At 44.2% G+C, this 25,721-nt stretch overlaps 1 protein-coding gene across 1 annotated transcript in view; it reads left to right on the top strand.

Annotated features, from left to right (window-relative positions):
* The window catches only part of GNAZ (G protein subunit alpha z), a 199,765-nt gene extending 176,911 nt beyond the window's left edge, over positions 1–22,854 (top strand). Inside the window, exon 4 of the mRNA XM_068135119.2 lies at positions 21,855–22,854. Within this exon, the coding sequence (XP_067991220.1) occupies positions 21,855–22,199 (345 nt within the window). The 3' untranslated portion in view covers positions 22,200–22,854. The remainder of the gene's footprint in view (positions 1–21,854) is intronic.
* The last annotated feature ends 2,867 nt before the right edge of the window (positions 22,855–25,721 follow it).

Genomic DNA, 25,721 nt, shown 5'->3' on the forward strand with positions numbered 1-25,721 from the left:
TAAAGGTTAAAGGTTTTGCCCCCATAGTTTGTCCACATGCAACATGTAGGTCACCTTAGAACATTAGTTATTTCTTAGTATATGTGAGATAACGCCATTTCCAATAGTGATAAATAAAGCAAAAGAGTAGGAAATGCGTTGCGTTGCGTTGTGTAAAATAAATAAATAAGAGTAGGCCCCGTTCATTTTGCAGCCCTCCCTCCAATCGACTCCATTGCGCCCATCCAGTCTGCACCCCATTCCCCATTGCACCCATCCAGTCTGCACCCCATTGCCCCTCGCATTAGGAGGCTGAAACCAGCCAAATGCCACGAGGTAAAGCCTGGAAAAGGGGCGGAACGCAATGGTGGGGGTGTGGCCACGTCAAGCACACATCAAGGGCGGAGCTGGTAAGACCCCAACAACCAACCAGGGCTCCGTGGGCATGGCTTAAGGGGCGTGGTGAGAACGTGGCTGGGACATTCGAGAGGGTTCGCTAAGCAGCGCTATATAAACGCGAGCACAAAGCCCTTCCACAGGACTGAGCGAGCTCGCATGAACAGGACTCACGCAACTGCGATCGTTGATCAAGAGGACTCGCAAGTGGAGAGCGTGATAAAAGGACTTATGCAGTTTTTGAGTACTTGAGGATATTCGCGCATTACCAAGGACTGGAGAGTATAAGTGCTTTGTGAAAGGATTGTCATGTTTGGCATTGATTGCAAGAACTCGCTGGGGGTTTGGCTTTGGGCTTGCTGAGACCGCCAGTATAACCGCCTAGCCGGTTCGTTTATTACGTACGCGGCCGTGAGCCGTGGAATAACCGCCCAGCCCAGCTCACCTTTCCCATATAATTGTCCGATCCGCGCCAACGACACACGGAGAGCTTGCCTGCCGTCTACCATCGTCTTCATGGTACGAGCTGTGGACGCGATCCTTTGGACCATCGCCTGACCATCTACAAACCCCGTCTGAGTCTGAGTGCGAACGGGCCCGTGTCCAGGGATAAGTTAAGACTGTTATAAGGCTGCCCTGTGTATTCTGTACTTCTCCTTCTTACTGTGTAAATAATTAATAAATCAATTGTTCTTCCTGTTTTCTCTTAATTCGACCGATCCAAGTGGTTATTAATCGTGCCACGCTTACCCAATGGAGGAAATCACGGAAACGGTCGAATTTGGAAGAAAAGGAATAATAAGGTTTATTTACACTTTGTACAATAATCAGCAGAAGAAAACACAGTGCAGCCTTAAACAGTCTTCTACTTATCCCCTGGACAGACGGGCCCGTTCACTCTCAGACACACTCACACGGGGTTGCAGACGAACAGGTCGATGGTCCAGAGATGGCGTCCGGGCAGCTCTTTCTCCGGTCCCCAACTCGCACCGCGAAGAAGATGGATAAAGACGGCAGGAGCTCTCCACGTGTCGTTTTCGCGCACAGGATTATTACAGGGCGAACGATAGGGCTGGCTTTGGCAGTTACACTTGTGGCTGCGGCCTCGTACGTAATAAGCGAATAGTTCAATATGCGCTTCTCAATCAAGGGCTCTCGACACTGTCGTGTGCACGCCGGTCCTCTGAGTTCTCCTCACATGAGTGCTCCGGATCAGTTCTCTCCAACACAGTTCTCTCTCAACTCGAGCGCCTGCCTCCCCCTTCTCCACTCAGGTCAGTCCTCGACACTGCGTGATTCCTTTCAGTCCTCATAAGTGCAGTCCTGTGCAAGGGCTTTGGGCGAAGACTTATATAGCCTTGCCCAGCGAACCTTCCAGCACTTGCTATATGCGCCCTTACCACGCCATATTACGCCATGCCCACAGAGCCCTGGTTGGCTGGGAGCCCTTACCGTCATTGCCTTCTGACGCGCTGCTTGACACGGCCACTCCTCGACCCTCACGCTCCTCCCTCTTTCCAGGCCTACCTCGTGTCACTTGGCTAGTTTAGAGCGAACTAAGGGTAGCGAACGCTGCTGGCAGCCAAAGCGCCACACACGGAGGGATCAGCCAAAATGGGGCGCGGGATCGAGTTTGCCCATAGATGTAATTAGAGGGTGGCCGCAAAATGAAAAGGACCTAAGCTCATATTTCTTTACACAACGCAGATATCACTAGGGAAATGGCCTACTCTTACACATACTATGACATAACTAATATTCTAAGTGGGCCTACGTGTTGCTTGTGGACTAACTATGGGGGGCAAACCTTTAACCTTTAATGATGTCATATGTACAATCTCAAAACCGCAATATATATATATATATATATATATATATATATATATATATATATATATATATATATATATATATATATATATATATATATATATATATACACAGTATATATATATATATATATATATATATATATATACACAGTATATATATATATATATATATATATATATATATATATATATATATATATATATATATATATATATATATATATATATATATATATATTGTTGCGAATATGGAATTTGGCCTCCATATCCGCTTGTAAATATTCCCCTATTTTCTCCAATACTCCCCAACTTTCCCCAATCCCCCATTCCCTAGTCCCATTGCATGTAAATAACAATCAGTAGAGCCGACCTTCCCCTTATTCCCCCATTAAATGTCGTGCCCAGGTCCACCGCACCACACGTAGACAACTTTCGGACATCTTCCTAGTTATTCTTATTCTATGTCAGTTAAGGCCTCGTCTCCATTAATTATGACTCTTCGTTGCACCAGAATGTGATTATATGGCATCAGTAGTGAGTTTAGGACCTTTCCCATACCTCCTTCCATCTTCTTCCCCAACAATTACAACAACAACAGAGGAGATGGCGGCGGAGCGGGGGAGGATGCGTCCTCACACCGGCTCGATTAGCGCCATTGACCACGCGCTCCACGGGGTTACCACGGAGGGGCTGGCTGTCAGCTCCTCCTCAAGGGCGGAGCCTGGTAACCCCCCGCACCCAATCAGAAGGGCGGACCGATTCCATCTGGGGCGGCGCTAGCGAGCCGAGGGCGTGTCACTCCCCGCCGGATATACGCGGCCACGTAGCGGACGTGACGTGAGATGCGCCCCCAGCGGAGAGAAAGAAGGACCTGCGAGCGCTGAAACAGATGCGCCTGAGTTTGGAGAGGCCTGAGAAAGACCCGCCTGAGAAAGAACGTCACCTCTGAGCGCTGCGACGAGACCTCCCCGCATCTCTGGACCGAACCGTGTTGACCCTGCTTTGAGCCAAGAGTGCACCTTGAGCCATCGATACCCGCTTTCCTGCCATCAACCCCCGTGTGAGTCAGCCGTTGTCCCGTTTGTCTGTCGTCTGTCCGGGGATAATATAAGATTGTGTCTAAGTGCTTGTCTTTCTATGTTGTACCTCTCGTCCCTGTAATCTGACCTTCCGCACGAATATAATCTCCTCCGGAGGTCTTGAGAACCGAATCCCTGGTGTCGTCATTTTATAACCCAGCCGGGTGTCTTCTTTTTCTTATTGAGCCAGCGTAACGCGACTTCGTCAACGTCGAGTATAGTCGGGTAATTTGTGCGGACACGACGGCCATTCCGCTCGGCCCACTTTGACATCAAAGTCGTGTCTGTAACAATATATATATATATATATATATATATATATATATATATTTACAGTGCATTCAGAAAGTATTCAGACCCCTTCACTTTTTTCACATTTTGTTATGTTGCAGCCTTATGTTGAAATCGTTTAAATTCATTTTTTCCCTCATCAATCTACACTCCATACCCCATAATGACAAAGTGAAAACAGGATTTTAGAAAGTTTTGCAAATTTTTTAAAAAGAAAAAACTGAAATATGACATTGACATAAGTATTCATACCCTTTGCCATGACACTTGAAATTTAACTCAGGTGCCTCCCATTTCTCTTGATCATCTTCGAGATGTTTCTACACCTTGATTGGAGTCCACCTGTGGTAAATTCAATTGATTGGACATGATTTGGAAAGGCACACACCTGTCTATATAAGGTCTCACAGCTGACAATGCATATCAGAGCAAAAACCAAGCCATGAGGTCGAAGGAACTGCCTGCAGAGCTCAGAGACAGGATTGTGTCGAGGCACAGATCTGGGGAAGCCTACAAAAAAATTTCTGCTGCATTGAAGGTTCCCAAGAGCACAGTAGCCTCCATAATTCTTAAGTGGAAGAAGTTTGGAACAACCAGGACTCTTCCTAGAGCTGGCCGCGCGGACAAACTGAGCAATCGGGGGAGAAGGGCCTTGGTAAAAGAGATGACCAAGAACCCGATGTTCACTCTGGCTGAGCTCCAGAGATCCTGTGTGGAGATGGGAGAAACTTCCAGAAGGACAACCATCACTGCAACACTCCACCGATCTGGGATTTATGGCAGAGTGGCCAGACGGAAGCCAAACAGTTCAATCTTGGTTTCATCAGACCACAGAATCTTGATTCTCACAGTCTGAGAGTCCTTTAGGTGCTTTTTTGCAAACTCCAGGCGGGCTTTCATGTGTCTCTCAATGAGGAGAGGCTTCCGTCTGTGGTAAATAAAATAAAATAAAATCGTCTGTGGTAAATAAAATCGCAAGATATGGTAAATTTTGTCAGATTTCACTCCAGATTTGGATATTGTTTCGTCTACAGTATCCAATCCTCATATCTGAATCCAGATTTTGATGATATGCTTCAATTATGTAATGATATAATTAATCGATCGTGTTTCCAATGCATGGCACGTTTGAGTCGGCCGAAACAAAATGGTGGTTTTCGAACCCAGCGAGGTGCAGTGGGCTGACCCAGATGGTGGGCCGCCATATTGGTAACCACCACATCGGGTTTTTTTCTTATGAGCACCTCGTTAACCATCTTCAAAAAGGATGTGAAAACACATCCAAACACCCCAGTTTTCATCCTTGTAATCTGTTGAAGGTGCAGGTGCATGCATGCAAAGTTTGGGGCCGCTATGTTTCATGGTTTTGTAGTTATGAAGGAGACAGACAGACGGACAGACAGTGCCTTTTATTATTATAGATATGGAAGCCAAGAAAGATCATGGCTGATAGTGAGGCCCAAAAGTTTAAGTGACTGTGTCTGTTTCAAGCTGATTGTCAAGGAAGTAGTAGATTTGAGGGTTCGTCAGACAGTCTTTTCAGAGACATTGTGAGAGTGTGAGATTTGTCAGGATTGAAATACATATTCCAAGTGTTTGACCAGCTTGTGATTCTATCAAGTTCTGAAGAGAGTGAAGAGGCTGCTGCCTGCCTATCAGAAGAAGGAGAAATGTTATGGCAGAAGATGGAGTCATCAGCAAAGTGATCAATTGGATTTTCCAGAGTCAGAAAGATCGTTGATGAATACTAGAAAGAGAACTGGACCCAAAGCACTGCCTTGGGGTACTCTGGCCTTGACAGGGAGAGGAGATGACAATATCTCATTGAGAGCCACGGTTCGGCTAATAGAGTAGAGAAAGTCAGTGAGCCATGTGTGTCGGTGGCTTTGGATGCCACAGCGTTTGGAAGGCCAGGCGGGATGCCAGACTATAATGAAAGCTCAATGTGTGTCCATAGAGAGATAGCCCTGATTTAATGTCGGACATTGAGGGCTTCCATCTTTTGTTGGGAGAGCAGAATGTCCAGAGTAGAGCGAATGTGTCTGAATCTGCACTGATGGCATGGGTTCATGGAAAAGGAAAAGGAAGGATTTGATCTCGACTGCAATGATTGATTCCATGACTTTCCTGATGATTGGAAGTAAGTGGATAGGTTTGACGTTAAATGGGATCGGTTTTTGCACCTTGTTTATGTAATGCAGTGATGTTGGCTGCTTTCCAAGCAGATGGGAGATGACTTTCGTCAAAATTATAGGATGAACAGAGCAGAAATAACCACCTTTAGAGGCCATTTTTCCCCGCAAGCGGGGGTTGGCCTTTTTCGGGAACCGTGGTTGTTGTTGTTTTTCGTTCCCCTTTTTGAAGCAATGTTTTACGGCCGGATGCCCTTCCTGACGCCAACCCTTTTTGCCGCCTTTAACGACAAACAGGGAATTACCAGTGAACTGGTACTCAAATTAGCCGACCTCGGAAGGATGACAGGCTGAGTCAACCCCCCTGGCGTTAATTCAGCGATCGACCGGGATTCGAACCCAGGATCCTAGGATCCTAAGCCGGCACCCTAGCCGCTAGCCCAACACCAGGGTTCTAGCCCAACACCAGAACAGAGCAGAAAGAGGTTGTGTAATTGCAGTAGAGCAGGTTTTTAGAACCCGTACGCTGATGCCGTCACGTATGCTTCCGACAAGTATGATGAGTTGAGGGTTGCCAGAAACATCCCTACCTTCTCAGGTGAAAAGAAAGAGTCCAACAGCAGTTGGGTGTGGCTGGGTAGGTTGCATACAGAGATCAAGGGGTTGCGAACAAAAGATTTGGAAGAAAATACAGAATTGAGGCATTCAACCTTCTCACAAGCATGGCATCACAAGAAAAGTGATCAACCTAACCGAACTCGGTGGATAAAAGCTGATGCTGTGCGGACTGTGCTTCCACGCTGACAGACCTCTGATGGCTTGTACCTGGTGCTGCGTTTGAGCCTGGGGAGTAACTGCTGAAATCTATCTATGCAGGTTCTTCCCGACGTCTTTGTACCTTTCACACTTCTGGGAATCCAGGAGTGTTCCGACTGTGATGCAATAATTTGAAGCAAGGGAAGAGATGGAGCGGAAGAGACAGACTACGCCAGAGACAGACTTGTCAAGGTGCGACCAGGTTTTAGAGAGAGACAAGTGTGTAAATTAAATCATGAGGTTGGCCAGATGTTGTATTCTGGCTCTCCCAAGTGTGGGCACACACTTGTTGCAGGCCTTGTGAAGTAATCTGAGGTTGCCTTCGGTCAGATTTTCCTTTGGGAAGAGAAGACAAATTGTGTCAAAGCAAGGATTCATTGTACCATGGGAAGTACCAGATTGACATGATAGCCAAAGACGAGATGGGACAATATGGGATTTATACTTTAAGCCAAGGACGAGTCTGGATTCCCCAAGACTATAACTGTTTTTGAGCAATAAAGGCCCTAGGAGGTGAAAATGAATGCATCTTGGTGCAAGTCATTCTGGCGTTTATTAAGGCTTGCTGGGAATCCAGTATACTTTGCTGCTTGATTGAATTGGTGCAGGTTAATGTACCTCCATTCTCATGAATGGTTTTCAACCTCAATTTGATATTGTGCCGAAGATGTTTATTAACCTAGTGCTGGAGTAAGTGACATAATGGGAAGAGAAATGTAATATTTCCTGGATGTGTGCTTTGCGTATTACATTTCAAGACATTCACGACACTCATGAATTGTTTTTTTAGGGATAACGCAATGATTGTGCATAAGAGGAGAATGGGTTATGCTGAGGACATTCTTCCATTCATGAATTTTCATCAAATATCATGGATGATATTTTGTTGTTCAATTATTTTTGTTATTTTTAAGATGCCATTCACCAAGGGCTTTGTATGACTGAATTGTCCGTTGTCCCTGTTCTCTGCTGTTGTACCTGTTTGCTTCCCTCTCTCTCACCCATCTTGTCTCCCGCTCCCTTTATTGTATGTTTTGTGTGTCTGTTTGTTGTTGTTTTTTGTGATTGATGTTCGCTCTTACACGAGCCTCGATGTTGTATACAAAGAAAATACAAAATTATGCTCACAGATTAATTCCAATAGGGATAACTCAGTGGATAAAAGCTGATGCTGTGCGGACTGTGCTTCCCAGCTGGCAGACCTGTGGTAGCTTGTACCCGGTGCTGCGTTTGACCCTGGGGGTAACTGCTGAAATCTATCCCGGTTCTTCCCAACATCTTTGTTCCTTCCACACTTCTTCCTACTTTTTTGCATTTCTGTATATTCATTCTAATTCTTGCTGTTTCTTTTATTTTATCTCTTTTACTCTTTATTTCTCTCTTTCTTTATATATCTGTCTAAGGAGAAGTGAATTATTGCAGAAATTTTTCCTTGAGGCTCACTTGGCTGTGCTTGAATGGGGTTGAGGGTAGTCGAGTAACGGCTGAAACCCAAATCCTCTCCAGGATCCTCCTGATGACTCCATCCTTGTTCTTTGCTTATTCGGGTTCCTACTGATGACTCCATTACAGCATTTGTTTTTCCCTTTGATTATCTGCACGGCCAGCAGTTAATGCCCAGTTGGAATGACTGTAACTCAAATTGGATCTGTAATGGAACGACTCCACCTGAGAAAATCAGTTCTTGTTACCAGAAAGAGCAAGGAAAACAGTATTTACACAATATCGGAGCAGCAAGGTGAAAATTCTATATTTCCCCCATGTATCTTGTCCATATTGCATAAGAACAAACAGAATGCACTTGTAAACTTTTCTTAGCTCAAATACCCTGATTCAAGCCTTAAAGCACTAGCGTACTTGTTTTGGTACTCACAACTAAAATGCCTTCACATGAATCGAATTGCGTATCAGGTATGTCATTATTTTTATGTCTTGATAATCCTCAGGCCAGTGATGTTAAACGTGGAAATTCCAAAAGAATGTTGTTCATGCTTTAGGGGGAGGTGATTTTATTACACGGGTAATTCTGAGAGGTTGAAAGTTTGATTCTGAACCTAACCAGGTCATACCAAAAACTTTAGGGATAGAGCACTGATAAAACCTATTGCTTTGTGTCCATTGGGGCGGGGGAAGATGGGGGAGGATTCTCATTTGGCTCACTGGCGGAGAGAAAAGTGATGTCAAAATTTCAGATCCTGGGGGGAAAGGGCCTTCTCCATCGCTGCTCCCACCCTCTGGAATTCACTACCTCACACCATCAGAGACTCCTCCTCACTCACCACATTCAAAACATCACTAAAGACCCACCTGTTCAACACTGCATTCAACATTCAACCCACAGCATTTAACCCCTGACTATCTCTTCTCCTTCTCCCTCCTTTTGCTTTAAATATTTCCCTATTGATTCTTGTCTTTTTGCAATTGTTGTTTTCATGTATTGTTATGCATTATGTTTGCCACTCTGTCAAAGCGCCTTTGGGCTTCTGGAAAAGCGCTATACAAAATAAATGAATTATTATTATTATTATTATAAAATTGGCATCACAACTGAATCAACCTTACCCACAGTGTCCCGTTAACTTCGTCTACTTCCCCCAGGCCACCGCTGTGTTTCTGAGATTGGGTCGTGTGTTGTCTGGTGTCTCTGTCTGCATGTGTGTGTGTGTGCTTTGTGCAGCAGTTCTTCTATGAGCCTTAGACCATGTACAAACTAGAACGGCACTCGGTAGAGCGCATACCTCTGCCAGGCTGAACAGTTTACGTTTTGTATCCCACTGATGGCCAGATCTGGATCCGGATCTGAACTAAAATGGAATTGCCTTATTCTTGTCATCTACCCAACTCATCCTCCTAGTTTTGTCATAATCTGTCCATACCCTTTTGAAGTATCATGCTATTTAGTGTTTTGGCCCTATCTCTCAATGGTGAAGAATCACTTAAAATAAAAAGAAAACATAGGGTCAATACCCCTGGTGCTCACCTGGTAGAATAAACAGTATACTGCACTGACTAAAGGTATTTTACACCAATTTCAATGATTGCTAGAAGACAGGGCAGCATGTAGAATCATACTAACATAATCATAAGACTAAACATACAAACAAAAAAATACCTATTTTGGGGGAACCGCCCCACCCCCACTCCGTGTACCTCCTCAGACCCCAATTTCTCCAATGCCTTGAACAAACATTGGTACATCACGGATGATGACGGTTGTGGTGAAGTTTCATCAAAATTGTGTGTGTAGGTTCTGAGAAAAAAAGCAAATACCTATTTTGGGGGGTGCCCCATAGACCACCTTAGACCCCAATTTTTTAAATGCCAGGAACAAACTTTGGTACAACACGGGTGATGAAGGTTGTGGTCAAGTTTCATTGTAATTGCATGTGTAGTTTCGGAGAAGAAAACAAACACCAATTTTGGGGGGCAACCCCATCCCTCACCCCCCCCCCCCCCCCCCCCGTAAACCCCTAAAGGGAAAGATTTTTAAAATGCCGTGAACAAACTTTGGTAAATCACTGGTGATGAAGGTTGTGGTAAAGTTTCATTGAAATAGTGTGTGTAGTTTCAGAGAAGAAGGCAAACACCGATTTGGGGGGCAATTCCCCCTACCCCCCCGTAGGCCCCCAAAGGGGAAGATTTTTTCAATGCCGTGAACAAACTTTGGTAAATCACTGGTGATGAAGGTTGTGGTGAAGTTTCATCGAAATCCTGTGTGTAGTTTCAGAGAAGAAAGGAAATATGTATGCTGGGGGGTCAAACCTGGACCCACTTCGACCCCCCCGTAAACTCCCAAAGGGGCAGATTTTTTTTTTAATGCCGTGAACAAACTTTGGTGGGGTGGTGAATGTTGTGGTCAAGTTTCATCGAAATATTGTGTGTAGTTTCAGAGACAAAAAGCAAATTCCTATTTGGGGGAGGGGGGGGGGTGAGGGGGGGGGTCAAACCTGGATCCACTGTGACCCCGGTAGACCACCTTAGACCCAGATTTTTTTTTAATGACGTGAACAAACTTTACTCACAACACAACAAATATAATTTGTACCAAGTTTGGTCACAATCCCATCAGTGGTTTCGGAGAAGAAGTTTCAAGTGTTTACGGACTGATGGACTGTCAGACTGACTGACGGACAGACGACGAGCCATCGCATAAGCTCCCCTGAACTTCGTTCCAGCTGAGCTAAAAAATTGTATCCGTCTGATCTTCAACAAGATCTAATAATTTTGTCTGTGTCGCACACCCAACCTCTCCACCAAATTTCATCCAAACCCGTCAATAACCTTTTGAAATACCTTGTTCACAGACAAACAACCAGCAGACAGATAGACAAGTATGAAAACATAACCTTCACTCACTTTCATTGGTGCAGATAAAAAGTGTATTTGACATATTTTGGCCTGTACCTGCTTATTTCGTCCGACTTCCCACTTGTCTGTTTTTCTTTCTGCACAATAAGTACTGTATTTTATTTTGGTTTCAGATGTACTTTGAGCTTTTGTTCAGCACCTTTGTCTCCCAACAAAATGAATGGCAAATGGCTTGTGCCTGTCTGTGCCCCGGCTTATTAATGTACTCGTTTTGACACAGATATATTGAATTATTTTGCTTGCCCGTGGCCTTCCTGGCCATCGCACATAAAAAGATGATCTCAAGAAGAAAAACTGTTTTTAAATTGAACAGTTCTGCTTTGTTTACCCCCACATTATTTTAGAGACTTATTCTTTGGTGTGATTGTGTGTTTGTTTTATTAAACGCTGAGCATCTGTTTTGTATGTCAATGTCCGAGTATAACATCATGCGATCACATTCCGTCACCTGTATTACCAATATGTGATGTGACTGTTGCACAACTACATTATTAGTATTTAACCGTTGTACAACTGCATTATTACTATTTAACCGTTGTACAACTGCATTATTACTATTTAACTGTTGGACAACTGCATTATTACGATTTAACTGTTGTGCAACTGCATTATTACTATTTAACTGTTGTACAACTGCGTTATTAGTATTTAACTTTTGTGCAACTGCATTATTCGTATTTAACTGTTGTACAACTGCATTATTACTATTTAACTGTTGTACAACTGCGTTATTACTATTTAACTGTTGTACAACTGCATTATTACGATTTAACTGTTGTGCAACTGCATTATTACTATTTAACTGTTGTACAACTGCGTTATTAGTATTTAACTGTTGTACAACTGCATTATTACTATTTAACTGTTGTACAACTACATTATTAGTATTTAACTGTTGTACAACTGCATTATTACTATTTAACTGTTGGACAACTGCATTATTACGATTTAACTGTTGTACAACTGCATTATTACTATTTAACTGTTGTACAACTGCGTTATTAGTATTTAACTTTTGTGCAACTGCATTATTCGTATTTAACTGTTGTACAACTGCATTATTACTATTTAACTGTTGTACAACTGCGTTATTACTATTTAACTGTTGTACAACTGCATTATTACGATTTAACTGTTGTGCAACTGCATTATTACTATTTAACTGTTGTACAACTGCGTTATTAGTATTTAACTTTTGTGCAACTGCATTATTCGTATTTAACTGTTGTACAACTGCATTATTACTATTTAACTGTTGTACAACTGCGTTATTACTATTTAACTGTTGTACAACTGCATTATTACGATTTAACTGTTGTGCAACTGCATTATTACTATTTAACTGTTGTACAACTGCGTTATTAGTATTTAACTGTTGTACAACTGCATTATTACTATTTAACTGTTGTACAACTACATTATTAGTATTTAACTGTTGTACAACTGCATTATTACTATTTAACTGTTGGACAACTGCATTATTACGATTTAACTGTTGTACAACTGCATTATTACTATTTAACTGTTGTACAACTGCGTTATTAGTATTTAACTTTTGTGCAACTGCATTATTCGTATTTAACTGTTGTACAACTGCATTATTACTATTTAACTGTTGTACAACTGCGTTATTACTATTTAACTGTTGTACAACTGCATTATTACGATTTAACTGTTGTGCAACTGCATTATTACTATTTAACTGTTGTACAACTGCGTTATTAGTATTTAACTTTTGTGCAACTGCATTATTCGTATTTAACTGTTGTACAACTGCATTATTACTATTTAACTGTTGTACAACTGCGTTATTACTATTTAACTGTTGTACAACTGCATTATTACGATTTAACTGTTGTGCAACTGCATTATTACTATTTAACTGTTGTACAACTGCGTTATTAGTATTTAACTTTTGTGCAACTGCATTATTCGTATTTAACTGTTGTACAACTGCATTATTAGTATTTAACTGTTGTACAACTGCATTATTAGTATTTAACTGTTGTACAACTGCATTATTAGTATTTAACTTTTGTACAACTGCATTATTAGTATTTAACTGTTGTACAACTGCATTATTAGTATTTAACTGTTGTACAACTGCATTATTAGTATTTAACTGTTGTACAACTGCATTATTAGTATTTAACTGTTGTACAACTGCATTATTAGTATTTAACTGTTGTACAACTGCATTATTAGTATTTAACTGTTGTACAACTGCATTATTAGTACTTAATGCAAATCTCCATATGGCTTTGCTTTAGCTGGAATTATTTATCAGAATATTCATAATTACTTTGTTTTTAATGCCTTCAACACCTCACTGTCAGCAACGCTCCCTCAGGTAGATGTCAGTGAACATCACACCTGGGCTCTGATGGCCGTCATGCAAAAGAAAAAGGACTTGAGCAGTTAATTGCTCTTAGTTGTTGGCAATGCTGAAAGCTTGCATGCCACAACTTCGTTAATGAAACAGCTACGAATACGTTTTTGTGGCCTGCGTTCTCGTTATCAGTTTCAGTTGGAAATTGTTGGGTGGTTTTGTGGTTTCAGCCACAACCATGAGGGCAAAGCATTTTTGTGGCTATAGTATGGTTTGAGTTTAACTGTTTCTCATAAAAGGAAGGAGGGTGTTATCAGTTATCTGTATTAGCCTAAGTCATAATAAAACTAGATTGTATTCAGAGAATACTTTTCATAGAATATTCATAGAATAACTCATGCAGTCAACTTGGTGCGAGCCATCTCTTCTATTTTTGAAGTGTTTTTTTAAAATCCAATATGGCTGCCAGACCACGTGAGCGATGACATCATCAATTTACATTCTCGAATATAATTGTTGCGGAGACCACGATCAATAAATTTCAAACCGATTGGACTACGCGTTGTCAATGTTGAATTATGACGTCATAATTAAGGAACAATGATGTCATCGTTAACAACACTTTTTTTCTTCTTTTTTTTTGTATACAAGATCGAGGCTCGTGAAAGAGCTAACATTAATCACACAAAAAGTGAAACCGACACATAAAACACAAAAAATAAGGGGAGCGGTAGACAAGATGGGGATAGAGGAGGAAGGACACAAACACAACATTTGAGAGCAGGGACATCGAGAGAAATGTGGGAGGGGGAGGGCTTGGGGGAGGTGGGAGAGATATAAAACATATGGACACTGCAAGGACTTCCAGGAAAGAAGTTGGAATTTCAAAAAAAGTGTATCTGGGGTGAATTATCAGGGGTAGAAAAGATCAAGGTTTTGGATGGGGGAAGATAAGAGATGGTGGTGAACCGCTGTTTTAAAGACCTGGAGGGTGGAGTGGGATTGAAGGGAGTGGGGGAGTTTGTTCCAGAGGCAGGAGAAAAAGGGAATGAAAAAGTGAAGGTGAGCAGAGAGCCTAGATTTTGGCAGTTTAACCATAAGAGGGTGGCTGGCAGATCTTGTGCGACCTGAAGGAATATTGGGGGGACAGAGCACAGAGAGAGCTGGGGGAGCAAGGCCGGAGAGGAGTCGGTAGAAGACAGAAAGACCACCTACCTGCCTGCGGTGAGAGAGTGAAAGGCCCTCGGAGTTAGATCCATCGCAGGAGATTCCAATGATTCTGAAAGCTTTGGTTTTGTTACATATTTATGTGAATGTATGTGAATTACCATTCAGGTCTTTGCTTATCCGTGTGTAGTATATTAAGTTGTTGTGTAGTTGTTGTGGTTGGAGGGTCAGGAGCCCTTCTGAGGGAGTGGCCGGAAACGGAAGTGACCGGAAACGGAAGAGGAAAAGACACGAGGAAAAAAGGACGAGTATTATTCTTCCTCGCCCCGCTCCGACCAAAAGGCGGGATCGACCTTGCGCTGCGTGGAAAAGCGGCGTTCCGAAGCCTTTCTGGCGAGAGGAATCACCGGGACGTGTACCGGTCCGGTGGAGACGTCAAGTGACGTGGGGCCGTGCATCGACCCCGCGTCTGGTATCGTTCGCGGCACCGTCTAAACAGACGCGTGCGGGTCGCACGTTGGGGCCTAACGCGCCTTGCAAGCGGCGTGGGGTTTGGCTTGCTCTACCGTACCCGCTCCGCGTGGCCACGAGGGGCTGCAGCCACGGTGCCTGGTACGATACCTGCCCGGTGGAGAAACGTCCACCCGGGGTTCGTTCAACCGCCCGAGTGCGGAGACGCCGACCAGTATCTTGGTCAGGAGGGGCCCAGAGACATTGTGAGGAGCAGAGACCGAAAGGGGGTGTGAGTACTCACCGGGACACACGTATATAAGATGGCCATCTTACTCATAGGAAAGTGCTTGTGAATTGGGAATTGTTGATGGTTGTATATGGTTGATTGCTCGGGGAAAATCTCCGTGGTTGTGTCATTGCAATTGTATGGTCATTCCCATTGAAATATATCCTTGAACGTCAGTTGTCTCCTGGGGTGAAATTCATATGGATTGCGTGGCGAAAGCGCATATTTAATACAGCTTTCTGGCGAAGTTCCTCTCACGGTCCGGGGGTCACCGAGACCAGGTATTCACCGAGGGGACCACGTAACAGAATTGGGGGCTCGTCCAAATTACGATTTGCGGTTTCGCAATTGGGTCTACGTCCGGGATTTAAAATTGTATAAAATAATAAAATAATAATTTTTTATTAATTAAAAATTATTAATTAATTATTAATTGGTAATTTTTTTTTTGAGAAATTGGGGTAAAGTCTTGGGTGAAGGTTAACAGGTGTTAACGATAGGCACCATGGCGTTTGTGGCACAGAACTTTGGGGTAACCCCGAGTGAGGCACAGTTCCGAGCGTTGCTAAAGTCGGACCTCTTGAAATTGGCCAAACATTTTAACTTGGAGGTCCGAACTAATTTGAGGAAGGCAGAGTTGCAGGCCACGGTGATACAATCTATGGTGGGATTAGGAACATGGGACGAGTTAGCCTGGGAGTGGCTACCCGAAGAACCAGAAGACGTTGAGCTCCGGAAACTGGAGTTGCAATTACGGAGCCAGGAACGGATTAAAGAAGAAGAAAGGAAAGCAGAAAAGGAAAGAGCAGAAGAAGAAAGGAAAGCAGAAAAGGAAAGAGCAGAAGAAGAAAGGAAAGCAGAAGAGAGGAGGGAAGAGAAACAAGCGGAGGAAAGGAGAGTGGAACGAGAACTCCAGGAAAGGTTAAAAGAAGAAGAAAGGAAAGCAGAAGCGAGGAGAGAAGAGAAACAAGCAGAGGAAAGGAGAGTGGAACGAGAACTCCAGGAAAGAAGAGAAAAGGAACAAGCAGAGGAAAGGAGAGCTGCAAGGGACCTCGAAGCAGAGGAGAGAAAAGCGGAAAGGGAATTAAAGGAACGTGACATGGAGCTTCAGCAAGAAATCAAATTCAAGGAGCTGGAGTTAATGAGAGAACGGGGAGAGGCACCACCCTTGCTGACGGGGTCGACACCTAACCAGAAAACCTGGGATGTGGGCAGACATGTGAGGCTGGTTCCACCGTTCAGTGAAAAAGAAGTCGCGAAATTTTTTCCACACTTTGAGAAAGTGGCTCGACAATTAAACTGGCCGGAGGAGGCCTGGACCATACTCGTGCAAAGTGTGCTGGTGGGGAAAGCTCAGGAAATTTATTCGGCGCTACCAATGGACCAATGTGCAGATTATGAGGTACTGAAGAAGCACATCCTCAACGCCTATGAGTTGGTTCCGGAAGCTTACAGGCAAAAATTCAGGAATGCCAGGAAGAGGGAGAGTGAGACCCATGTGGAGTTTGCCAGAGTGAAAGAAAACATGTTTGATCGGTGGTGTGAGTCAAAAGGAGTCGGGAAAGACTTCGAGACATTGCGGGACTTGATCCTGGTGGAGGAATTCCAGCAGTGTGTCCACGAGGACATCAAAGTGTACCTGCAGGAAAAGAAGGTACCAAAGTTGTGGGACGCAGCCACCATGGCAGATGATTATGCCTTAACCCACCGAATAGGGGTCCACGAACCTAACTCCTCGCCTAGATCTCCGCAGGGGAGGTGGGGAACAGCAGGTGCGGAGAACGACCATACATGGCGGCGGCCTCGAGATGATTATGGGGACAACTATGATACCCCACCGGTTCGAAATCGGAGGGATGCGGGCCCAAGACAAACTTATAGTTCGGGGGGCCCGAGGCAGACCCCGAGTTTTTCCTCCGGGCCTACTTGCGCGTTTTGCAAGAAACCTGGACACTTGATGTCCAGTTGTTACCTCATGAAAAGGGACAACCCAGAGCGGAGTCCGACTATTACAACTCCGAATGCGATGGCTAGCGTAAGAAATCGCCATCAAAAGGGTTACCAACCATTTATTTCAGAGGGGTTTGTGTCACTGGATGGAGCCTCGACTAACCGGAGACCGGTTAGGATATTGAGGGACACAGGGGCCCATCAATCTTTAATGCTTGAAGGCATTTTGCCATGGTCCGAGGAGACGGCAACGGGGGATAGTGTTCGTTTACAGGGGATCGGGGGCGGTGTTAGTGCTCCCCTTCAGGTCATCCAGTTGGAGTCCGATTTGGTGTCAGGACCGGTCACCGTCGGTTTACAAGCCACGCTTCCTGTAGAGGGTGTATCTGTGGTTATCGGGAATGATTTGGCCGGGGGTCAAGTTTATGGTAACCTGAGGGTTGGTAAAGAGCCCAGCAGGGAAAATAACATCACACCAGCTCGGGATGGCGACCAAAGTGCCAAGTTATTTGTAGGGGGACTGAACTTCAAAACAGAGGAAGAAGTTCTGACCTCTGTCTTCAACAGATATGGGCCGCTGGTGGAAGTGCGGTTGGTAAGAGACTGGGAAACGCAACAGTCAAGAGGGTTCGGCTTTGTCACGTTTGCCAGCACAAAAGACGCCAGAGAGGCAGAGAAGAATTGGAATGGCAAGGATTTGGAGGGTCGGACCATAACAGTAGGGAAGGCATTTCGTAGGCGTCGAGAGGTCTACAGGAGAGGACAACTGGGCGGTAGTTTTGGTAGTGGCCGAGAAGGAGACCGCTATTCATGGGACTACAGGGACCAGTGGTCCCCCCCTAATTATTAGGGAAGTTCTGAGAAGTTGAAGCACTGAAGGCGGCGGAGCCGCCGAGCCAAGATTCCTACACGAATTAACCGTGAACGCCGTTCCTAAAGGCGTCCATGTAGTGAACTTTCATGCACGGATTAACCGTGAACTCCACGTTCCTCAAGGCGCCCATGTAGAGAACTTTCCTGCACGGACTAACCGTGAACTCCGCGTTCCTAAAGGCATCCATGTAGTGAATACTCGGCTTGGCCTATCGAGTTGCTTCGAGTGCTATCGAGTTGCTTAACTTTGGATCTTTGATCAACCCCTTAACCTTCATTCCCCAAAAAACTGACGGTCAAAGTCAGAGGGTCATGAGATGGAGTTTGATTTGGCAGGGACAATGTCGTTGTTGGTACTTAGTCCCGAGGGAGTAATCTGGAGGGGTTGTGGTGAAATTTTGGTTGCTTTATTTTTAAGTGATAACTGTGCCCGGGGGGAACGGATAATGTGGGGGGGGGTTGAGTTATCTGGTTTGTTTCTCCAAATTGGCCGGCAAAGAAAGTTTTCGCTGGGTTCAAACTTTCTTTCTTGAAGGGGGGGAGTGTTACATATTTATGTGAATGTATGTGAATTACCATTCAGGTCTTTGCTTATCCGTGTGTAGTATATTAAGTTGTTGTGTAGTTGTTGTGGTTGGAGGGTCAGGAGCCCTTCTGAGGGAGTGGCCGGAAACGGAAGTGACCGGAAACGGAAGAGGAAAAGACACGAGGAAAAAAGGACGAGTATTATTCTTCCTCGCCCCGCTCCGACCAAAAGGCGGGATCGACCTTGCGCTGCGTGGAAAAGCGGCGTTCCGAAGCCTTTCTGGCGAGAGGAATCACCGGGACGTGTACCGGCCCGGTGGAGACGTCAAGTGACGTGGGGCCGTGCATCGACCCCGCGTCTGGTATCGTTCGCGGCACCGTCTAAACAGACGCGTGCGGGTCGCACGTTGGGGCCTAACGCGCCTTGCAAGCGGCGTGGGGTTTGGCTTGCTCTACCGTACCCGCTCCGCGTGGCCACGAGGGGCTGCAGCCACGGTGCCTGGTACGATACCTGCCCGGTGGAGAAACGTCCACCCGGGGTTCGTTCAACCGCCCGAGTGCGGAGACGCCGACCAGTATCTTGGTCAGGAGGGGCCCAGAGACATTGTGAGGAGCAGAGACCGAAAGGGGGTGTGAGTACTCACCGGGACACACGTATATAAGATGGCCATCTTACTCATAGGAAAGTGCTTGTGAATTGGGAATTGTTGATGGTTGTATATGGTTGATTGCTCGGGGAAAATCTCCGTGGTTGTGTCATTGCAATTGTATGGTCATTCCCATTGAAATATATCCTTGAACGTCAGTTGTCTCCTGGGGTGAAATTCATATGGATTGCGTGGCGAAAGCGCATATTTAATACAGCTTTCTGGCGAAGTTCCTCTCACGGTCCGGGGGTCACCGAGACCAGGTATTCACCGAGGGGACCACGTAACAGTTTCAACAGCATGAAGACGAGCTAGGTGTGAGGCAGGAGCACCAGCCCAGAGGGGAGAGCAGTACTCCATTGAGCTGCGGATGAAAGCCTTGTATGTGGGTGTGGTGTGGAGCTCAGGTGTGCCAAGGAAGGACTTCGCACGACGGAGGATGCCCAGTCGGCGACTGGCTTTGGAGGCCAGCTTGGAAATGTGGTTTTCCCAAGAAAGATCATGGCAGATAGTGAGACCCAAAAGCTTGAGTGACAGAACTTCTTGGAGAGGATTGTTGAGAAAGTAGATGGGAGGGTTGTCCAGTAGGTCTTTTTGGAGAGACATTGTAAGAGTGTGAGATTTGTCAGGATTGAAAGACATGTTCCACTTGTTTGACCAGTCTGTGATTTTGTCCAGGTCTGCAGAGAGCGAGGAGGCTGCAGACTGTCGATCTGAGGGATGAGGAATGGAGTGGCAGAGAGTGGAGTCGTCAGCAAAGAGATAGAGAGGATTTTTCCACAAACACAAACAAACAAACAAGAAAACACGCACACAAACCGGAGTGATCAACATACTTGCAAAAAAACGTATTATTCCCCTTGCGGAGTTCTTTGCAATGAGCCACGTTTCAACAAAACGGAGTTCCCGTCATAATTATCATAAAAAATTATGCAGGTGGAAGTGTTCTTATGGTGAAAATGTTGTCAATTGGACCAACGGTTGTCGTGAAATTGGATTTTTCAAATGCAGGCACGCACGTACGGACGTAACCAATTTCTTAACCCCGCGAGCGCAGTGAGATGACCCTGGGATAGGTATTTGACTTAAATGGGATGTGGGTATTGATGATGATGATGATGATGATGATGGGTACTGCACAGGTATGGTTAGCCTAACAGCCAATTTGTATGTTTGTTTTATGATGTATTTTATGCTGCACATTTTTACCTCCGCCACCAAAGATGGATGGAGGTTATGTTTTCACCTCTGTCTGTCCATTTGTCCATGGTGGTGGTTGAATTTGTCCGTTATTTTATTGTCCGTTAAATAACATTTTGTCCGTTAAAAAAAAAAGAAGAAGTTTTTTTTGCAAGTATGTTGATCACTCCGGTTTGTGTGTGTGTTTGCTTGTTTGTTTGTTTGTGTGTTTGTTTGTCCACTCACTTATACTTGCCTACAGGTCACAATTTTAAACCGATCTTCACGAAACTTCACCAAATGGTAGAGTTCGTAGTCTGACAAAATCCTATATATTTTTGAGGTCAAAATGTCAACAAAGGCCAAAGGTCAACCACTTTTTTGAATTTATAAAATTCTCAATTTTCATCCGATTGATTTGAAATTTGAATAGGATTTACATATCAATTAACTGAATTCAACCACCAACTATTTTTGAGATCAGCATAGACCAAAAGGTCAACATAGGCCAAAGGTCAACAACAATTTCTAATTTCTAAAATCCTCAATTTTCATCTGATTGACTAGAAATTTGAATAGGATTTAGATATCGGCTAACTGAATTCAACCACCAACTATTTTTGAGATCAGCGTCGGCCCAAAGGTCAACATAGGCCAAAGGTCAACCACTTTTTTTTGTTAAATTTCTAAAATCCTCAATTTTAATCCGATTGACTTGAAATTTGAATAGGATTTTCATTTCAGCTAACTGAATTCAACCACAAACTATTTTTGAGATCAGCGTCGGCCAAAAGGTCAACATAGGCCAAAGCTCAACAACAATTTCTAATTTCTAAGATTCTCAATTTTCATCTGATTGATTTGAAAATTGAATGGGATTTTCATGTCGGTTAACTGAATTCAGCCAACAACTATTTTTGAGGTCAACATAGGTCACAAGGTCAACATAGGCCAAAGGCCCACCACTTTTTTTCAAATTTCTAAAATCCTAAATTTTCATCCGATTGACTTGTTTGTTTGTTTGTTTGTGAACAAAATATCTCAAAAAGTTGTAGACGGATTTGGACGAAACCTGGTGGAACAGTTGGGTGGCTGACAAGGACGATTCGATTCGATTTTGGTGAAGATCTGAATATGGATTCGGTTATGAGAATTATATAATTTTTCTTAAGTGATTCTTCACCATTGGGAGATGGGGCCAAAAAACGATACATAACGGGATATCTCAAAAAGTTAGGGATGGATTTGGACGGGTTGTGTGTGTGACGAGGACGAATTTGTTCAATTTTTGTGATGATCCGGATCCGGGTCCGGCGAGGAGAATTTTTTAAGTGATTCTTCACCATTGAGTGGTGAGGACAACGAGGCGGAGGTACGCTCTCGACTGAGTGCCGTTCTAGTTAGCTGTGCGGTAAGTTTCAAGTTCAATTTGAATGTTGAGCAAACTGTTTTTGTTGCCAATTCTAACCTCTCAAGCAGTTGATCCAATAGCTGACGAATGTTTGTTCGTGACCAATGTGCAGACATTCTAATTTCATGTTTTTCTTTGCAGAGCCGGATGGCTGAGAGTCTGCGCCTATTCGACTCGATCTGCAACAACAACTGGTTTGTGCACACGTCTCTCATTCTGTTCCTCAACAAGAAGGATCTGTTGGCCGAAAAGATCCGGCGCATCCCGCTCACGACGTGTTTCCCAGAGTACCCGGGACAAAACACGTATGAAGAAGCAGCTGTTTACATCCAGCGGCAGTTCGAGGAACTCAACAGAAACAAGGAGACAAAAGAGATATATTCACACTTCACTTGTGCCACAGATACCAGTAACATCCAGTTTGTGTTCGATGCCGTCACCGACGTCATCATTCAGAACAATCTTAAGTACATTGGGCTTTGTTGAGTTATGCGGTCATTTTGCAAACTATGCCGGACCAGCCGCTTGATCAACTCCCTATTGGAACATGTGAACCAACAGCCATGTTGTAACATCTGTAGAATGCAGGAAGCAGACGACGTTTCTTTAACTTCCGGCTTTCATGCTGTGACGGGCCACAATGCCACATCCTCTGTCCTTTTGTGCTTCATGTGCTGCTAGTGTGGCCTCGTCTCAAACCAATCGACGGCTCGGGGCACCGGTGGTGGGCCTAATTACTTTGTGAATGTGGTTGCGCTGATTTCGTGTTGCTCCATTTTCTTTTCTGCATGATTTTGAGTCTCTACCGCAGGTAACAAAGGCACCTGTTCAACACCGAGCAAGAAGGCACCGTTTGAATGGTATTGTACTATAAGACCTATTGCCATAATTGACGGAATAAACCTAAATGTACTCCTTTTCATTTCGGGACTTACACCAAAGGAAGCATTGCGTATGTGCACAAATTGTCTCTGGGCAAAAACAAGAAACTCTAAACACTCTTTTTTAACACGTAAAGAAACAGTTTGGTTGCCGTAACATGATGTAGAATTGCCTTTTGAGAGTAAGTATCCTTTCGTTTTGACATTTATATTATTGTGGGATTGTGCTTTGTTAGTGCATTGGATAGAGGCAACGAGGTTCTGAGTTTGAGGGGGAAAATGGGGTGGGATTATGGGGGGAGGAGGCAGACCAACACACATCCATCATTTTGTCATGAGGTTATATCTGTCAATACATCAATGTTAACATGGTGACACCACTATCCAGGACAGTCACGTTTAGGGAAACCATTTGGCTCCTTTCTTCTTTTATATTTCTTCACTGGGGCTTCTTCTTCTGGCTTTTGCTAGTCTGTATACAATAGGTTCATGCCGTCTGATTGTCTGTCCACCCTGAAACACTCCGCTCCTCAAACAGAAAAAATTAACAGCAAAAGTTTCTTCAAATTAATCCAAATATTAATTTTTTGGATTTGTTGTTTCCAAATGTTTTGTTTGTTTTCCAAATCCAAATATTTGATTTCAAAACAGGAAAATTGTTGTTTTTTCTATCAGACAAAAATTTAACCTGGGCAGTGTATAGCCAACGGACCACTGCCTCGATCACTCCCAAAAAAAACCAATTCCTGTTAAGAAATAGGTAACCTTTGGAAAACCGAGTACACGCATCCCTCGATTTACAGAACATATACGTTCTTGAAAAGTTGTACATGAAGCGAAATTCCATATATCAAACCCTATATTCCCATTGACTTCCATGATATAAATTGGAGACGCATTGCTACGGAAAACGTTTCGGCCCCAAGACATAATAAAAACACTTAATAATGCAGCAAACCTTTTCTAAGCACATATTTGTAAGGAATTAGATAATGTTATAATAAAATATGAATAATGATGCTCAAAATAAGTCGCAGAAATAAAAACACATCAGAAACTGCTGATCGCTCGATGTGGTGGTTGTGCAGCGAGATGTGGTGGAGTGGGATTTCCATTTACCTTACATCTAATTAATTGCCTTATGGTCTCGTTTGCACTTCTGCTATCACTTGCACTAAATGGCCTTTTTCCAAACAACTTCCTTTACGGAAGTAAGTACATTGAGAAAGGGTGAAATCGTGCACCGTTGTTTTTTTTAATACAGAGTCGAGGCTCGTGGAGGAGCTATAACATAGCATGGATCAGGGTGCAACAAAACACAAGGAGCAGCAGAAGAGGAGCTGAGGAGAGGGGGAAACAGCAGGGTTGAGGGACATCATAGAGGGAGACTTTGAAGATGAGGGATGTGGGGAGGATTGAGGACTCGGGGAGGACACTTGTGGTTAAACGAGATGGATCCAGAAACAAACTCGCAGGAAAGAAAACATGAAAGTGGGGAAGAGGACGGCTTGGGGAGATATAACGGGGGTAGTAAACATCATGGTTTCGGATGGGGGATGATCTGAGATGGTGGTTGTAAAGTTTTCATAATGACAGAGAGGCACCATTCGAAGAGAACGATTGGATTTATTGCAGTACCAGGATTGATGTGCACCAAGCGAATCCAAACCCCAGAATGCACAGCTCCCTGGAACTCTCCCTCTTTCCAAAATCACACGCCAGTGCTTTGGTCTAACGAACACAAAGTAACAGCAAACTAATAGAATACCCTTGCACTGGTAGTGTAGTGGCGGTGGTTCGTATTCAGCCTGGCTGCATCATTTTCTGGGGTGCAGCTATGCCTCTGATGCATTGCCCCCATTACCAGTCAGCTGGCACTCGTTTTCCGACCTCGGAAGGATGACAGGCTGAGTCAACCCACCTGGTGTTAATTCAGTGGCATGACAGGGGCTTAAACTCAGGACCCTAAGATCTCAAGCCAGCCATGTTAACGATTAAGCCAACACCAGGCGTATTACAGAGGTGAACAGCTGTTTTTAAAAACGTGAAGGGAAGATTGAGATTGAAGAGAATGTGGAAGTTGATTCCACAGGCAGAAGAAAAGAGGAATAACTGAGTGGAAGTGAGCAATTATTCTGCATTTTGGGAATTTCACCAGAAGGGGGTTGCAGGCAAACCTTGTGCAACAACAACAAAACAACAGGCATTTTAAGGCCATTTTCCCTGCAAGAGCGGGGGTTAGCCTTGCGGTCCCCATGACGATGTTCTCCATTTTGCCCCATTTTCTGAATATCTCCTTATTAACCCCCTTGCTCGCATTTCTTCTTCCACCATCTTTAGCCAAGTCTTTCTCGGTCTTCCCCGTCCTCTACTTCCTTCTACATTCATTTCCATCACTCTTTTCAACCAGTCACTTTCATCCTTCCTCAACACATGACCAAACCATCTCAACCTGTTCCTCTTCACAGCATCCATCACAGGCTCTATTCCCATCATCTTTCGCAATTCATCATTTGTCTTCCTCTCTCTCAACGATACTCCACACATCCACCGAACCATTCGCATTTCCACCCTTTCCAGCCTTCGTTGCTACTCTACGTTCATTACCCATGTCTCGCTCCCATAAATCATAACACTTCTCACACATGCAGCATACACCTTTCCCTCAGCTTCAATGACACTCCCCTCGTCGTCAGCACGCCACTCAGTTCCCGAAACTTCTTCCATGCACATCTCACTCGAGCAACCGTTGCCGAGTCTGATCCACCTTCTCCATTCAGCATGTCTCCAAGGTAACAAAATGTTTTCACACCTTCCAGCTTCACGCCATCTCCAAGATCCAACTCAACATTTCCTCCATCTGCAGCTCCCTCTGTGCACACCTTACACTTGAATGTAGCTGCCACACTGGTTAATGACCCTCTCACACCATGACATTTTTGATGAACCCACTCAGCGCACATTGTACATTGAATGGAATTCACTCCGACACCCTTCCTGCACACAGCACACGGCCACTTCCCAGTTCTTTCCACCTCACCACATGCTTTACCACTTGCCATCACCTTCGTTTTTCCGATATTCACCTTCAGACCTTTTGTCTCCATACATTCCTTCCACCTGTTCA

The sequence above is a fragment of the Myxine glutinosa genome, chromosome 14 (assembly GCF_964187855.1).
Source record: "Myxine glutinosa chromosome 14, kmMyxGlut1.1, whole genome shotgun sequence".
Taxonomy (NCBI): Eukaryota; Metazoa; Chordata; class Myxini; order Myxiniformes; family Myxinidae; genus Myxine; species Myxine glutinosa.